The 17,031-nt window shown below is 55.7% G+C and overlaps 1 protein-coding gene across 1 annotated transcript in view; it reads left to right on the forward strand.

Annotated features, from left to right (window-relative positions):
- Window positions 1-9,122: 9,122 nt before the first annotated feature.
- Window positions 9,123-17,031, forward strand: part of RGS3 (regulator of G protein signaling 3) — an 80,052-nt gene continuing 72,143 nt past the window's right edge. Inside the window, exons 1-2 of the mRNA XM_040083306.1 lie at window positions 9,123-9,174; window positions 13,182-13,316. Coding sequence (XP_039939240.1) covers window positions 9,144-9,174; window positions 13,182-13,316 — 166 coding nt within the window. The 5' untranslated portion in view covers window positions 9,123-9,143. The remainder of the gene's footprint in view (window positions 9,175-13,181; window positions 13,317-17,031) is intronic.

Raw genomic sequence — 17,031 nt, forward strand, 5'->3', positions numbered from 1 at the left:
CCTGGCCTAAACCCTGTAATTCCATGAGACTTTATCCCTGTTGATAACCTGACCAGGTAATTAAGTCAGCTCAGAGTGCAAGAAAGCAGATTAATTTGGTGCTGTGTTGGGGTGATACTTGAATTGTGATCAGTGATTGACAGCACAGCTCTTTTCCGTGGAAAATGGGAATTTTCTGTTCTCAAGGGCAGTGTTACTGTTGTAGGCAGAGTTCACAGGGACTTGTGAGCCCAGGTGAAGGTAGCTGTGGTGGACACGGTGCTGTGCTGGGAGAAGCACACACCAAGTACACAGGGCCGGGCCTGTGTGAGCCCTGGGCGACTGTTCCAGTGATTGGATTAATAAACTCCATCCCTGCTGTACAAATCGTGTGTGAGTTTTGTTTTCAGCTCCTTTCCATGTGCTCTGTTGTTAACCCCGGCTGCTTGGTGTCCCTGGGCAGGCATTTCCTTTTTAATAGGAAATCAGCTTTTACTTGGTCATGATAATCTCTAATTTTTAAGGTGCAGTGCTGGCAGTGTGAGGTTTGTTCACACGTGGCAGATTGAGCTGCCGTGACAGTGGCCGTGGCACACACGGATCCTGGACGGGCGGTGGCTCAGAGCTGCTGGAGCCCTTGGGAGCCACTGCTGCTCGTTTTGGTTTCTGTATTTTAGAGCATGGGGTGTTTTTGTCCATGAACTGAGAACCAAGGAGGTGGTGCTGTGGGACTGCCTGGGGAAGCGGTGGGATGGTGCAGAGCCAGGAATGGGGCTGCCCAAACCCAGGGATGTGGCCCAAAGCTGCCCCATTCACCTGGGCTGGGACAATCCAGCTCCGTGTGTCTTCTTGACAAAACAGGCTCTCCTCCTTGGTCCCTGCTGTGAGTCTGGATTTGTTTTTAATTACAGTGTCTGGAGGTCGGTACACCGAATCCCGGGAAGGGACATTAAAGCCCATCCAGTGCCACCCCTGCCATGGCAGGGACACCTCCCACTGTCCCAGGCTGCTCCAGGCCCTGTCCAGCCTGGCCTTGGGCACTGCCAGGGATCTGGCAGCCATCCTGCCCTTATATCCTGTAGGTCCAGAGCCTTTAGATTAAAACAGCTTCTAGTCTTGTTTCACTGTCATGTGTAGAACATGAAAGATGTTAAGCATGCAATGCTCAAGTTTACTGCGGCGAGTCGCATTTTACACTGGAACAAAAAATGTTGTTCCATGTAGCACAGGTGACAAAGGAGCAGCAGCTCAGCTCAGCCTGAGAGGGAAAGCAAATCCACGGGACAACACTGTCCTTCTGTACCTCAGGGAAATACGATAACAAATTTAGATTTAAATGCTTTAAATTAGATATTAAGAAAATATCCTTCCCTGGGAGGTGGGCAGGCCCTGGCACAGGGTGCCCAGAGCAGCTGTGGCTGCCCCTGGATCCCTGGCAGTGCCCAAGGCCAGGTTGGACACTGGGGCTTGGAGCAGCCTGGGACAGTGGGAGGTGTCCCTGCCATGGCAGGGGTGGAATGGGATGAGCTTTAAAGTCCCTTCCACATTCTGTGATTCTGTTTGATGACTCTGCGCTGATGTCAGGAGATGAACACGGTGAGTTTTAAGCCCACAGTGAGGGTGGGCACTCTCTTAGCCTGCTTGTTTCTCACAAAATTGCTCAAAAATGTGACATTTATGGTTTAGCTGCAGGCACAGAGCTTACCCAGCAGTGTTTGTACTCCTCAGAACCCACTGTTAGTACAGAGGGGCTTGAATCTCACTTGTCTTTTTTGTGAAAATGACACTTCAGTGTCATCGTGGCTAAAGAAAGAAATATTAATACAAAAATACAGGTTATTCCAATGTAGAGCAGTCATTGTGGAACACCTGTATTGTTTCCAGCGCTCCTGAAGCCCTTTTTTGATGGGTGTCATCCAAGTCCTGTAAATAAGAGGCTGTTGATGCCGTAGATAACTCTTCCTGCCGTAAAATCAAGGATGAGGTGTGCCAGGACGTGGTGCACGGGAGAGTCCAGAACTGCAAACCCTTCCCTCTGGGCACTCCCTGCCTCTGCTCGGAATGTTTCGGGGTTGCAGGATTAACTGTGAGGTCTTGAGCCTGAGAACCAGTTCAGCGCGTTCCTCTCCCCGTGAGTCACTTCACACCTCTCCCCTCTCATCCGTGCTGAACAGATCCAGCCCGGCTGCTGCCCAGAGCTGCCCCGGGTGACTCACGGGCACACGCGAGCATCGAGGCAGAGTCAAAACAAACAGCAGGAGAGCCAGAGCTCACAGAGCGGCGGGCAGGGACACAGGGACACAGGGAGACATCCCAAACTGGAGTGGGTGAAGGCAGGGACACAGGGACACATCCCAAACTGGAGTGGGTGAAGGCAGGGACACAGGGACACATCCCAAACTGGAGTGGGTGAAGGCAGGGACACAGGGACACATCCCAAACTGGAGTGGGTGAAGGCAGGGACACAGGGACACATCCCAAACTGGAGTGGGTGAAGGCAGGGACACTGGGACACTGGGACACATCCCAACCTGGTGTGGATGAAGACAGGCACACATGGATACATCCCAAACTGGAGTGGATTAAGGCAGGGACAAAGGAACACATCCCAAACTGGTGTGGATGAAGGCAGGGGCACTGGGACACTGGGACACTGGGACACTGGGACACTGGGACACAGGAACACATCCCAAACTGGTGTGGATGGAGGCAGGGACAGTGGGACACATCCCAAACTGGTTTGGATGAAGGCAGGGACACAGGAACACAGGAACACATCCCAAACTGGTGTGGATGAAGGCAGGGACACTGGGACACTGGGACGCAGGAACACATCCCAAACTGGAGTGGATGAAGGCAGGGACACAGGAACACGTTCCAAACTGGAGTGGGTGAAGGCAGGGACACTGGGACACATCCCAAACTGGAGTGGGTGAAGGCAGGGAAACAGGGACACGTTCCAAACTGGAGTGGGTGAAGGCAGGGACACTGGGACACTGGGACACATCCCAAACTGGAGTGGGTGAAGGCAGGGACACTGGGACACGGGGACACATCCCAAACTCTTGTGGATGAAGGCAGGGACACAGGGACACTGCGACACATCCCAACCTGGTGTGGATGAAGACAGGCACACATGGATACATCCCAAACTGGAGTGGATTAAGGCAGGGACAAAGGAATATATCCCAAACTGGTGTGGATGAAGGCAGGGACAGTGGGACACATCCCAAACTGGAGTGGATAAAGGAAGAGACACAGGGAGACATCCCAACCAGGAGTGTATGAAGGCAGGGACACATTCCAAACTGGTATTGGATGGTTTGCACTTACCAATTTAAATTTCCTTGGGAGACTGTCCATGACTGTTCTGTTTCTTTTTTTTTTTTTTTTCCTTTTGTCTGTGGAGGAAGAATGAATGTGAAACACTTGCCACTATCCTTTTTAACAGGAAATAAGTTTTTATTTGGTCATAATAATCTCTAAATTTTTAAGTGCATTGGGTCTCTAACTTAGAGCTGGTGCCTGGAATTATTCCATTTTTCCTTCCCCTAAAGACAGGCCAGGCATTGCAGCCAGGAGCCTGGTCCCCAGAGGATGGAGCTGTCCCATGGAGGTGTCACTCACTTCTCTTCCTACCTCAGGCCCTCTAAGTTTAGCTCACTTCTGAGGAAGGCCTCTGAGTGCTGCACTTTCACTCTCGAAATAACTTCCTAGCATACTTTTTTTTAAACCATAAACTAATTCAGCAATTTTAACTGCCCAAAAAGCGCCAGCCTAAAATTCTGCTGATTGAGTGGACTTTCCTATGTGACCTAAGACAGAGACTTGGACAAATCCTGTGTACCGGGTCAGGAGCTATTTTCAGCTGTGTGGACCGACTATTGCATTAACTGTAACTTTGTTATTCCCTTTGGAAAGTGCTTTGGGAAGGAAAGCTGTCGGGTAACCTCTGTGTTACCTCTGGTGGTGCTCATTCGGGTTTGTGCCACCATGAATCTTGCTCCTGTTTGTGCCGCGCTCCAGCCGGAGCCGGGCTCTGCAGCAGGGTCAGACATCCTCTCACCTGGACAGATGGCCCTGGTGCTCTGTAATAACGTGGGGAGAGCGAGTGCTCTCAGCTCCCAGGGCAGGGAACGCCTTCCTGATTGCGGGTAATGGGATCACGGTTAAACAATATAGGCAATAATCAGGCTGTGCTCAGCTAATTGATCCAGAATACCAATTAATCCACAGAGGTGGCTTAAAGGTGCCCCAGTAAGGCTGGGCTAATGGTGTGCCACTACACAAATGGGATCCAACTCCTCCTATGTCTGCCAAATGTACATTAAAGTTGACCCTACAGGAGTGGAAAGTCCTTGAACTGAAAATGGTTTGAGGCTGGGCAGGGATTTTGGAAAATGTCTCGTGCCTGCTCTGTTGTTGTGTTCTCCCTTGGGCATCATCTTCTGACATGAAACAGGAGCTTCATCTGACCCAATGGGTCTGCTTTTATTTTCTTCAATGTTCTTGAATATAATTATCTCCTTAAATATTCTTGTAAGAATTCCTCACTGAGAGCGTGGTGGGTCACTGGCACAACCTCCCTGGGGAAGTGGTCGTGGCACCAAGGCTGCCAGAGCTCCAGAAACGTCTGGAGGATGTGATCAATCATAGGATTTAATTCTAGTCCTGCAAGGGAGTGGGGCTTGATGATCCTTCAGGGTCCCTTCTAGCTGGAGAGGCTCTGTGTGCCTCTTCCCATGCTTGGGCTAAAGGGGGGAGTCAGGATCACGGTTCTGGGGGAAGAAAGGAGGCAGCTGCCCTTGGAGCAGCAGCTCCACTCTAGACCACTTGATTTTCACTCTTAATTGAACATAAAAATGTCGGAGAATCTTGGTTTACTTTGTCCAGCCTGGGAATGGGGCCTCACTGGATGACAAAAGAGATCTCTGTCAAGAAAAAGGACAACTTACCCCTTTCTGTTGTGCCCCAGCACAAGGGAGAATGGCTTTAAACTGAAGGAGGATACATTTAGTTAGATATTGAGGAAGAATTGTTCCCTGGGAGGGTGCTGAGGCCCTGGCACAGGGTGCCCAGAGCAGCTGTGGCTGCCCCTGGATCCCTGGGGCAGGTTGGACATTGGGGCTTGGAGCAGCCTGGGACAGTGGGAGGTGTCTCTGCCCATGGCAGGGGTGGCACTGGATGAGCTTTAAGGTTTCTCCCAGCCCAAACCAGCCAAAGATTTCTGATCTCTGTCTCCCCTCCATCACATGCCCTGGTCAAATCCATTTAGGTGCCAAATGCCAGAAATATTTGATTTTCTGTGAAATTACTGAGGTAACCTGGCTCATTAGGAGGCAGAGCAGTGTCAGATCCTGGGGAGCAGAGCCTGTGCAAGGTACCTGAGAGGAGAGCTCAGCTATTTCCTGCAGCTCCAGACTGAGCACAGCAGTTCAGCTCAGGTGACAGGCAATAACTTCTTAAGCTCTTTTAACTTCATTACTTTGATCCATTTGACCATTCTAAGGCCAAAAGCATAATTCCCAAGAGACCTTTTGCTGTATTGAAACTGATCTCTTTTATGAGGAGTGTCACTAAAGACCCAACTTGGTTATTACATTGTTTTTATTGCATTAAAATAAATCAACAATGGATTAATAGTCAGCATTTGTCAAAATGCTGCGGCAGGACTGGATGCTCAGATCAGACATCCTCTAAGAGACCTGGAATGTCTCATGGTGCTGCTCTTCTGTGTCATTGAGGCTCCAGAGTGCAGAAGAATGGTGCTGTGAGCTGATGTGCTGCTGTAATTCACTGGGTTTTTATGCAGGTTAAGGCTGTAAGAGGGGTGTGTCAAACACCCGGCCTGAGAAAGTCCCACTGCCATCAGAAAATGCAAAACCAAGGACAAAGCCTTGAGCTGGGAAAATTGTCATGTGTTTGGGTACTGTCTCTAAGTCAGGTGTGTGCCCAGCCTACCGTTATCCTGCAGGCTAGGCATGGCAAAAAGGAAAAAGGACGAAAAAAATAGAAGGAAAAAATAGTTTATGGATGCCCCATTAGTGTTTTGGGGTCAGTGTCTCCTCTCAGCCTGCTCAGAGGGAATGGGATGTGCTGCGTGCCTTTCCTGAGAAGGGAATCGTGGAATCCCAGACTGGTTTGGGCTGGAAGAGACCTTACAGCCCATCCAGTGCCACCCCTGCCATGGGCACGGACACCTCCCACTGTCCCAGGCTGCTCCAAGCCCTGTCCAGCCTGGCCTTGACCACTTCCAGGGATGAGGAATCCACAACACACGGATAACCCATGGTGCTCTGATGCTCTGCTCTCTCCAATTGCTGTCTCCTCACTGTGAAGGGTGACAGTGGAGGCTCTGCCAGACCTAAAGGAGATGTTCTGTACAGGATGTTTCTGGAGGGATCAGGAGGCATCCCTGTACCTCAAAGGGATCCCTCTCCTGAATTAACCCTGGGTGTCTCCCTAACCAGCCCCAGGGCAGCAGGGGAAGAAGCCAGGCAGTTTCTGCGGGGTTAGAGTGTTCAAGACAGAAGAAAATCTGAACTGAAATAGAACAAGAGCTTCTCGCTCTCCCACCTTTTCCCTGCTGCTCTCCTCCTGGAGAGGAGCTGGTTTATGGAGCGGCTCTCACACAAACCATGCTGTGGTCACAGCTGCCTTAGGTTCAGCCACAGTTTAGCAACGGCAAAGGGACAAGGTGAGCTGTTTCCAGCAAGCTTGGCCCTGCAGAAAGATGGGCACAGGAACAAGTGGTTGTGCACGGAGACTGTTCTGTGCTCTGCATCCCTGGTGAGCCACCGAGGGGCTGTGCCAGCTCCTGCTCACGTGGGGTTCGTCACAGAGCCTCTCTCTGCCTGCCCTAGAAATACTCTGTGCTTGCAGCCACGGGCATCCTGAGCTCTTAGAGCCGTGCCCCAGAGCCCAGGAACCGCCGCGGGCTGCTCCCTTTCACACCTTGCATTTCGTGGGGGGTTTAGAAAAGAGATCATCCAAAGAAGTTTGTTACCCAAAATTATAGGTGCAAACTGCCAAGCACATCGACTCCTGTGGGGAGGCGGAGACACAGCTCTCGTAAGAGTCTGGATGTCGCCAAGGCTCTGGTATTTTGGCAAAGCAGCAGTGCTGAGCTGAGTGCTGTGCTGGGATCGTGTTCTGGCTGCGAGGGCACTGTGGACGGCTCTGTGCAGTGGGCAGTGAGCAGGAGCGGCCCCTGAGGCTGGGTCAGTGCTGGTTTGACACTGTTCTCTCCCAGCTGGGAGGGGCAGTGGAGTCCTGAGTGCATCTGCATCGAAAGGAGAAGACAAGGGAGCTGCAGGGTGGCAAAGGCAGCAGCAAAGACCACGCTGGGGATGTTGCTGCTGCTCCGGCTCAGATCTGGGCTCCAACAGGATGCTCACACTCTGGGATGTGAGCAGAGAAGGGGTGGTGCACCTAAAATACCCTGGCAGGAGGAAAGACCTTTCTTGGACCTCAAATTGGAAAAGGATTTGTTAATGTGCCAGGCTGCCTCTTTGCTGGGTTCCTGATTGGAGTTTTCCAGGGAAAGGCTCAGCTGTGCCTGCTGCAGAGGTGGTGTCAGGGACAGCAGCACCTCAGCTGGGCCCTGGGGAAGAGGGGCTGCAGCATTCCCACTGCTGGAAAATGCTGTGGTTTGTGTGTCTGCCCTATATGGCAGGCTGTGCTAATCCCAGAAATCTGCCCTCAGGATTGCCCCAAAATAGCCCAAACCCTCCTTCCTGCAATCCTCTTACCATCCGGGAAGCCAGATAATTTTTCCCAGCCTGATTTATTTTCTTTAATTCCAAAGGCAGCCTCAGCCTTGCGGGTTTTCTGTGTGCATACGTTACCCTTTTGCCTGAAATAACTGTCTAAGCACGTGTTTGGATTTGAATATCCAACCAAAGGCAGACCCTGGTGCTGGCAGACTGAAATTTGTGATGGGGAACGGTGTTAAATTTTAAAAGAAAGTCATTAACTCCCAGGCCAACCAGCTGAATGGGCAGTTTGCTGGAGATTCCAACAAAACTCCAGGTTAAGGTCAGTCCCGGGGCTGGAATGTGAGGAGGGAACTTAGGAGTTGATTCCTCGCTGTTGGGAGCCAGGAGAGAAGGGAGCTGTTGCAGGAGCACCATCTCTTCCCAGCTTAAAATTGAATTTGTACCTTCCCAGACTGGATCTCTGCTCCCTTGGGACATTTATATACCGGTTTGGATTTGGGGTTTCCCCCTCCCTTGGCAGTGGTACCACGACCAAAGGCTCGTGGCAGCTGAATCTCAGCTTGGACATTGCTGGGGAGGATCCTGACCCTGCGTGGGAGCCATGGAGCAGCTGGGAGAGCCGGGGCTCAGGCGTGAGTGCTTGGGTGATTCCCCCACTGCCTTTGCAGACTGCTCTTTCCCTGGGGGCAGGATGGGTGGAGGGAGGGAGGGATGGATGGAGGGATGGATGGAGGGATGATGGATGGATGATGGATGGATGGATGGATGATGGATGGATGGATGAATGGATGATGGATGGATGGATGATGGATGGATGGATGGAGGGATGGATGGAGGGATGGAGGGATGGATGGATGGATGGAGGGATGGATGGATGGATGGATGGAGGGATGGATGGAGGCTCTGTGGGGTCTGGCTGGTCACGGGAGCCAGATCCTGGTGGCTGGAGGAGATGAGATCTGTATCTCCCCCGTGCCTGTTGTGGGGGGCTGGAGATGCCCAGCTCCACACGGGATCGTGTTTGATCTCAGGGCTCTCTGTGCTGCAGGATAGAGTGGATTTGAATCTCCTGGGTTTGTGTGTTAATAGTGATTTCTGCAGCCAGCGAGCCTCAAACCCTCTGGGAGATGGGTGGGGGGAATTTAATGGCCTGGGAGTCCCACAGAAACTCTTTGCTATAATTTATTAATTATTTTATTTTGAAAGCCCCATCCCCTGGGACTCTTTCACCCAAAGCTGTGAGGCTGCCTGCTTTAGCTGGAGAGACAGAGCATTTGTCACTGTCCTGTTTGCCTCTTAAAAGCCTTTTGCAATGAAGGCATGGAGAGAGGAGGCTTTGTGTGAGCCTGGGGAGCTCCTGGGAGACAGGGGCAGTGCAAAGACCTCTGTGTGCTGGGAGAGCACACAGAGCTGAGAGGAGCACACAAATCATGGTGCTGTGCTGCGATGGGGACCAGGACACGGCACGGCTGGGCAGGTACAAACCCTGCTCCCATTCCAGAGGTGCAGGACACCTGGGATTGGGGAGGGAATTGTTTGCTGTTCGCTCAGGAGGCTGCTTGGTGTTGTCTGTCCTGTGGGCTGAGCTGTGCAGTGAAAAAGGCAATCCCGGATTGGTTTGGTTTTTCCCAGGGGCAAATAAATTTGCTGGGAAAAAGCTTTAATTTTGATGGATGGCAGGTGGAGATCATGGGGAATGTCAGCAAATGGATTCAGCTGAACAAATGAAGAAGAGTTTTTGATTATCATGAAAGCAGGAACATTTAGAAGCGGTTTAGAAATGACCCTGGATCCCTGAGCAGGGCCACCCCACCCGTGTGCTGGCTCCTGCTTGTCCAGGACAGAGCTTTGGCATCATTTACCTGTGTCTGTGGGGCTCTGGCATCAGCACAGCTTCTGGGGCACGTGGCCAGGGACAGAGGGGGACTGTGGCAGGGTTGTTCTTCAACCCTCCTGTCCAGGAGGTGACAGCAGCACTGACTGTGACCCCAGGCAGTCCAGGGCCTCTCATTGCATTATAAACACATCCAGGAGAGAGGGAGTTTGAATGTGAGGTTTCTCTGCAGACCCTGGGGCTGGGATGATGAGGGGTCCCCAGACCCTCCCTGTGGGCAGGACAGGAGAGCTCTTGGAATATTCTATAGCATAAATACACTTGAGTTCCTCTCCCTGTGCTGCCTGTTGAGGATGGGACGAAAATGAGGGTGGGATTAAAGGGTCCATCCTCATCCCCACTCCATATCCTGGGCTCTCTTGCCTTTCAGCAAGACCTGGTAGAGGATGTGACATCTCCAGTGTCACCCTGTCATATTCTGGAGGAGCTCTGATTTTGGTGAGCTGTACTGGAGCTCAGAGCTTTGCTGTTGGGGTAAGCCAGAGCTGCTGCCCTGGTTGTGCCCCTGTCTGCAGGGAGAGCGTGGAGCAGGCCATGGCGATGTGTTTTGGAATGCCAGGGTGCAAATATCAACCTGGGCAGCTGGGACAGGCCACTGTGGGGTGTTGTGGCACTGGCTGTGTGCCTGGCCGGGTTGGCTCCTGGCTGGAGAGCCTGCCTGGGGTGCAGGGGTTGCTCCTGCCTGGGGTGCAGGGGTTGCTCCTGCCTGCTGGCAAAGGACCCCTTCCCTCTCTGTGCTCCCCTCCTTGTGCTTCTGGGCTTTGATGACTGCATTAATCCCTTTCTCAAGGACCTGCAAAGCAGCTGTGGGAAGCCAGGTTCTTGTTCTGGGCAGAGCTGCTGGAGCAGCTTTTCCCCTCCAGCGTCCACCAAATTCCACCAGACCCCGTCCTGGGCTTGCTGCAAGTCCCTGGTGGAGAGGCAGGAGCCAACAGCTGTGGCTTCCCTGGGGGTCACCTGGTCCTGAGGGATTCCAGAGGCTGCAAGGCAACTCTGGGAGTTTTGGGGCCACCAGGCAGACAGGAGACTTTAGGTGGTGGCCCAGTCTTGCAGGGATCAGTGTCACCAGGCTGCACCTTCTGCTCTCCTCCCACGCTGCCAGCTGGGGAATGGGGGTCCAGCTTCCCCCTGACTCAAATCCAGCAATGGTGGGGAAAAGGGGGATGTGCTGGAGCTGCTGAGGAGCTCCTGGTGCTTTTTCTTGCTGCCACATCCTGCACTGCTGGTGCATCCCCTGCATTTTGATGAGGGCAGCAAAAGCCACTGCTGTGCTGGACAAACACGCAGCAATTAGAGAATAAATCACACCTTTGATCGGGGCCCCCTCCTCACCCCACCCTGAACTCTGGATCCCAGTGGCTGGAGGCGATGGGGAGCTGCAGGAGTGCTGAGCAGCCCAGCTGTGCCCACGGATGTGCCTGGAGCCTCTTCCCTGGGCTGTGGGTGCAAGCAACACAGCATCCATGGGGATGGGTCTGGGCGCTTCGCAGAGCTGGAAAGGGGCTCCCACAGCTCGAGTGTGCTCGGCTCTGGGCCTTTTCTGCCCCACTGGTCACTGGGCTGCACATTGCCCTGCTCCCATCCTGGCTTGTGCCTCGCTGCTGTGCCATGGGAAGGAGGGAAAAGGAGACACCCGGCCCCTTTCCACCAGGAAAGCAGGAGCTTTGTGTGGGAGCTGGCAGCAGAAACCCTGCCAGGCCTTCCCCAGCTCGGAACACCCCTGAGGCAGCAGAGCCTGGGCAGTGCTGGCTGGCTCTTGGCTGGGTGCCTCGCAGGGTGCCAAGGTCAGGCTGACACTGCAGGCACAGGCAGCCCCAGCCGAGCTTTGGAGGCTGCTGGGGTGGGGTTTGTCTCCACCAGTGCCCAAAGGGGCTCGGATTTATGGCAGGGGCACAGTGGGTGTCTGTGGCAGCGATGCATTGGGCTGTGCAGAGCATTCCTCCTTCCTTCCCTCCCGTGTTTTCTCTGTGTACCTCCTGTTGCTTTTCCTTCAGTTTCAGGCACTTTTGCTGGTGGCAGTTCAGCTGAATCAAACCAGTGCCCCAGCTAAACTTTGGGAGAAAAGGAGTTTTCTAGTGAGCAATCAGCCTCTCCAAGCTTCTGCCTCTGTCTAGGGGCTATGAAGAAGGAGCTGGAGATATTTTGGGGTTCCTGAGGCACTGTCAGGGTGTGGTGGGTGCTGTCCATCTGTCTATCCTGATACACACTGGCATGGGCCTGAGGGCACGTCCTGGCACCAAAACCCCAGGTCAGGCTCTTTTGCTTTTACAGCTGCTGTGAGTGTGGCTCCATCAGGGGTGAGGGAGGGACACTGCCCTCTGCCCCTTGAGGGAGTTAATCTGGGACTCCACAGCTGGCTCTGTGCTAAGGGACGAGTAAAACACCTCTGCTGCGCTAATCCCACACTGCTCATCTCTGTGGAAGAAGCCTGGGCAAATGTTTCTGATCCCAGAGTTACTGGGCTGTGCTGGCTCCTCTGCTCTGTGCTGTGGCTGGGAGATCTCTCCACCAAGGCTCCCAGTTCTGGGTCTGTGCACTTTTGTCTGTCTCAGCATCAGATCCTGTGGCAGCTTTTGATGGCTGTGAGTGAGGAGGGCCAGGCTGGGGCTGCTGGGGCTTTGTCAGGGTGCTGGACATGAGGGAAGAAACCAATTCCCCCTTTTGTGGAGCCTCCTCTGAGCCCCAGCACATCAGCAGGGGTGAGCTGGAGCTGGGTCTGAGCCAGTCTGGCAAGAGTGTCCAGCTCTGGGGCCGCCCTCAGGAGGACAAGGAGCCGCTGGAGCCAGTCCAGAGGAGGCCACAGAGCTGCTCCAAGGGCTGGAGCCCCTCTGCTCTGGAGCCAGGCTGGGGGTGCTCAGAGAGCTGGGGGTGCTCACCTGGAGAGGAGAAGCTCCAGGGAGAGCTCAGAGCCCTGCCAGGGCACAAAGGGGCTCCAGGAGAGCTGGAGAGGGACTGGGGACAAGGGCTGGAGGGACAGGACACAGGGAATGGCTCCCACTGCCAGAGGGCAGGGCTGGATGGGAGATTGGGAATCAGGAATTGTTCCCTGTGAGGGTGGGCAGGCCCTGGCACAGGGTGCCCAGAGCAGCTGTGGCTGCCCCTGGATCCCTGGAAGTGTCCAAGGTCAGGCTGGATGGGGCTTGGAACAACCTGGGCTAGTGGAAGCAGGCATGGAACTGGATGGTCTTCAAGGTCTCTTCCAACCCAGACCATTCTGTGCTTCTAAGCCTGTCCTGAACACCCAGTTCAGAGCAGCATCTCCAGTGTTCTGGACAGCTGCTTACAGATTAATAAAGCCCTGACAGGATTGGTCATCTGTTTTAAATAAAATAAAACTGTGCTGAGCAGAGCCTCTGGGATGCACTCGGTGTGTGGGACGGGAAGCGCCACGGCCAAGGCTGCAGCTGGGGCTCCTGCCAGGGGTGACTTCCTCTGTCTCCTGCTGTGACACTGCATCATTGTTCCTCTCCTCTGTGCTCACAGGGAAGGCTGGGGCAAGGTGTAGGCAAAACTGAGGGTGCAGCAGAGCCTGTGATGTCCCTGCTGCCTGTCCTGCCGTGTCCTGCTCTCATCTCCTCTGTTCCCTGCAGGGACAGGGCAGAGCCCCCCGGTGCTGGAGCATCTGCCAGCAGTGACCAGGGGACCACACCGTGCTGGGCAATCCTCCCTGCGGGGAGCCCCGGGGAGCAGGAGGAGGATCAGCCGTGCCCGAGTGAAAGGGAAAGGTGAGCCAGGGGTCCGGGAGGGGCTGTGGGCCAGGGGGGCTCCGCCCTGGCCGGGATGGGGGTGGGGGTTTGTGTCCCGCAGCCTGGGCTGTGCAGGAGATCTTGTTCTTTCTCATCAGGAGAGTTCTGGGACAGTCCAGCCTTTGGGGAGGGTTTTCCCTCCCCAGGAAACCATCTCCATCGTTCATCCACAGCCTCCGGAGCAGGTGCTCGGCTCTGGTGCCTCCCGGTGAGCTGGGGTGCAGCACCCAGGGCCGGTGGGTGCATTCCCAGCTCCTGGCTGGTGGAATGGGCTGCTCTGGGGGTCTTGCAGGATGACCCCATGTCCTAGGGTGCCTGGGGATGCTGTGTGCCTTTTGTCACACGAGAGCAGGACACCCATGCCCTGCCATCCCCCTTTGCGGAGCACCCTCACAGACAGGTCCTGCCTGCAGTGGTGTCCCCGGGGTGCTGTGACCGCTCCTGCCCCGCGCTGCTGCGGGGACAGCTCCTCAAACAGCTGCGGATGAGCCAGCCAAGCCCTGGGCAGTCCCGGGATCACTGACAGCAGGGCGGGTTCGGCCTTTCCCTGCACCTCATTCCTGCGGCACCATCGGCAGCGTGGCCGCGGCTCCGGGCTCCGCGGGGGCGGGCAGGGCACTGCCACCACCTTCAGTGTCCCCATGTGGCACTGTCACCACGGGCACTGTCCCCATGTGGCACTGTCCCCACCTGCACTGTCACCACGGCCACTGTCTCCACCTGCACTGTCCCCATGTGGCACTGTCCCCACCTGCACTGTAACCATGTGGCACTGTCACCACGGGCACTGTCCCCACCTGCACTGTCCCCATGTGGCACTGTCCCTGCCTGTGCTGTCCCCATGTGGCACTGTCCCTGCCTGTGCTGTCCCCACAGGCACTGTCACCACGGGCACTGTCCCCACGGGCACTGTCCCCATGTGGCACTGTCCTCATGTGGCACTGTCCCTACAGGCACTGTCCCCACCATGGCACTGTCCCCGGGCGGTGCCGTTCCCGTTCCCGTCGCCGTTCCCGTTGCCATTGCCGGTGCCGTTCCCGTTCCCGTTCCCGTCGCCGTTGCCGTTGCCATTGCCGCCGTCGCCGCCCCGGGGCCGACGGGAGCCGCTCCATTCAAACCGCGGCGGTTGTTCCGCGTCCCGTGGAAGGCCGCTCCCCGCGGGCTCGGCGGGCACGGCTCCAATTACCGCCGCTCCTAATTAGAGGCGCCGTGCCATGGAGGCCGGCAATGTGCTCGGGGTCCCGCCGTGCTCCCGCCGGGCCGGGCCCCTCCCGGGAGCTTCCTTCTGCCTCAGCACGTTCGGTAAGCGCGGAGCAGCCCGCGGGTGCCGGCCCGGCCGGGGGCCGTGGCAAGCGGCTGGGAGCCGCTCCTCGAGGGCATCGGGGCCGGGCAGCGGCTCCTGCCTCTGCGGGCCGCGACAGCGCCCGGAGCCTGCAGCGCCCTGAGCCCCGGCTGGGCCGCCGCGGTGTGGGCAGCGCTCCCCGCGTGTGCCGTGCCCAGCCTGTTCCGTGCCCTGCACGGGCACGGCCCGGGGTGGGGCTGGCTGCAGCTGTGCCCCCGTTAGGGCAGAGCCCCAGGGTCCTTTTGCTCCTTGGGGGATTTCCGTGGCTGCCTCGGGTGGCAGCGGTGGCTCTGCGGCGGGAGCTGGCCCGGCCACGGTGCGGCCGCGAGCCCCGAGGGAATTTGGATGTCTTGTGGATGTCCTGGCCCTCGGCGGTGTGTGATGGCTGGGCAGCGGTGTCACGCACGGGGTGCCCTTCCTGGGTGCTGCTTTTTAAGCAGCGCTTTTGTTTTCTTTCAGAGCTTCTCCTCGTGAGCCGAGCAGGCGGTCACGCAGTGAGCTCCTTCCTAGGGACGTTTTCCCTTCCCAGGGATGCTGCTCCTTCCCCTTATGGACTTCTGAGTGCCAAGCTGCCGAGGACAGCCTGGAAGCTGAAATCCTCCTGTCTTTGCCTATAGGATATAGGCCAAATAATGTGGGTGTGTGGTGCCTCCTGGCTCTGTAACTGAGTCCAGGCCAAACATATCTGCAGCCACAGTTCCCCTCAGGGGCTGAGCATCACTGGTGAGATGTGCAGCTGTGTTCTGAGCTTCAGAGGCTGGCAGGACAGGGCCAGCACTGAGGGTGACCAGGAGAGAGCGTTCCAAAGGGCTGGTGCCAGGGCAGGGATTGTAGGTGGTGATTTTGGGTGCCCTGTGCCCATGGGGCTCTCCCGCCCAGGCAGGATGTGACACTGTGTCCTCTGGCAGGAATCCCCACTGGAATTTGCACAGATGGTTCCTGGCTGTCCCAGCCAGGGCCAACACTGAGTTATTCCTGCAGTAAAGCAGAAAAGCACTTAAGAAGAACCCAAATTTTCCATTTGTCAGAGACCATCAGTAAGGAACAGGTTTCCCTTCTAGATCTGCTCCCATAGAAGGTTGCCCTGTCCCCTCCCTTAGCCTGGCAAACCTCTCTCATGGGTGGGAACCTGTTTGATTACCATCTTGTGCTTGTTCATGCCCATTTTCCCCTGTTCTCCTTGTGCCAACTTTGTTCCTTGGCATGAATTGCCTCTCCTGGCCCAGTGGGTCCAGATGGATGGGGCTGGGAGCTCTCTGTGCTTCATCCCTGCTGTACAGGAGATCTTCTTCTGGCTGAGCCTGGCTGAGTCCTGCTCTGTGATGGGATGTTCACCCAGGAGCTGCATGTGGGTTTTCCTTCTGCCCTTCTTCTGCACTTATTTTAATTTATATTAACCTTTATCTAACAGAGAGGACCTGGACAAGCCGTGTCAGGGCCTCTCTGCTGGGGCCTGTTTCCCTCAGTTCTTGTTAGAGATGTATCAGGAGATAACTCCAGAGGAAAATGTTTCTCTGACCCTTGGATTGAGGTGGGACTGCAGCCCATGGACCTGCCTTGACAGGGACTGTGTTCCTGCCCACCCAGCTCTGGCACCAGGTCACTGCTCTGCTCATCTGACAAAATGCCCCAGCGTTGTCTGGGCACAGACCTTGGCACAGCAAATCCCTCCCCACCAGCTCCGGCTGGATCGTTCTTCCAGGAGCAGCTTCCCTCTCTGATCCTGGCCCTACAAATGCCAGTGAGCACCTCCCAGGCCTGAGCAGGGGCAGACAGGGGCTGGGGCGTGCTGGGGGCTGTGATCTGTCCCTCCACGTGCTTGGGAGACACTCAGGAGCAAACGCATTTAGAGGGAAATATCCTCTGTTCCTCACAGAGGGGAGAGCCCCTAAACTCCCAAACCCCACTCTGGCCAGTTTGTGTTTCTCCCCACACAGGCAGAGCTGCCCCTCTTCTCCCTGCTGGACTCTCCCTGTCCCCACAGCAGTGACACACACGGGGCATGGGGCTGGGGTACCCCATCCCTCACTGTCCCCAGGAGCAGCCCCAGCCATCCCCAGGGCAGGACACCCCCAAACTGGCATCCCCCCAAATTACCCAGCACAAAAACTTCCCTTTCCTCCCCCTCTCCTTCATCCCCCTGACTCCTCCTCATGCTGGGGCCGTTTCCTTTGGTGCTGTAGCATCTGTTGTGTGCAGACACTGGAGCAGGCAGAGGGTTCCCACAGCCTCAGGGATCTGCAGGGAGCAGAGGGGTTCCCACCCTGTGCCCAAAGCCTGGAGTGGGAGGATGGAGCCGGGGGACAGCGTTCTCTCTGCTGCAAACCAGCGTTAGAGCTGTCCTGACTCATC

The sequence above is a fragment of the Hirundo rustica genome, chromosome 20 (genome assembly GCF_015227805.2).
Source record: "Hirundo rustica isolate bHirRus1 chromosome 20, bHirRus1.pri.v3, whole genome shotgun sequence".
Lineage (NCBI taxonomy): Eukaryota > Metazoa > Chordata > Aves > Passeriformes > Hirundinidae > Hirundo > Hirundo rustica.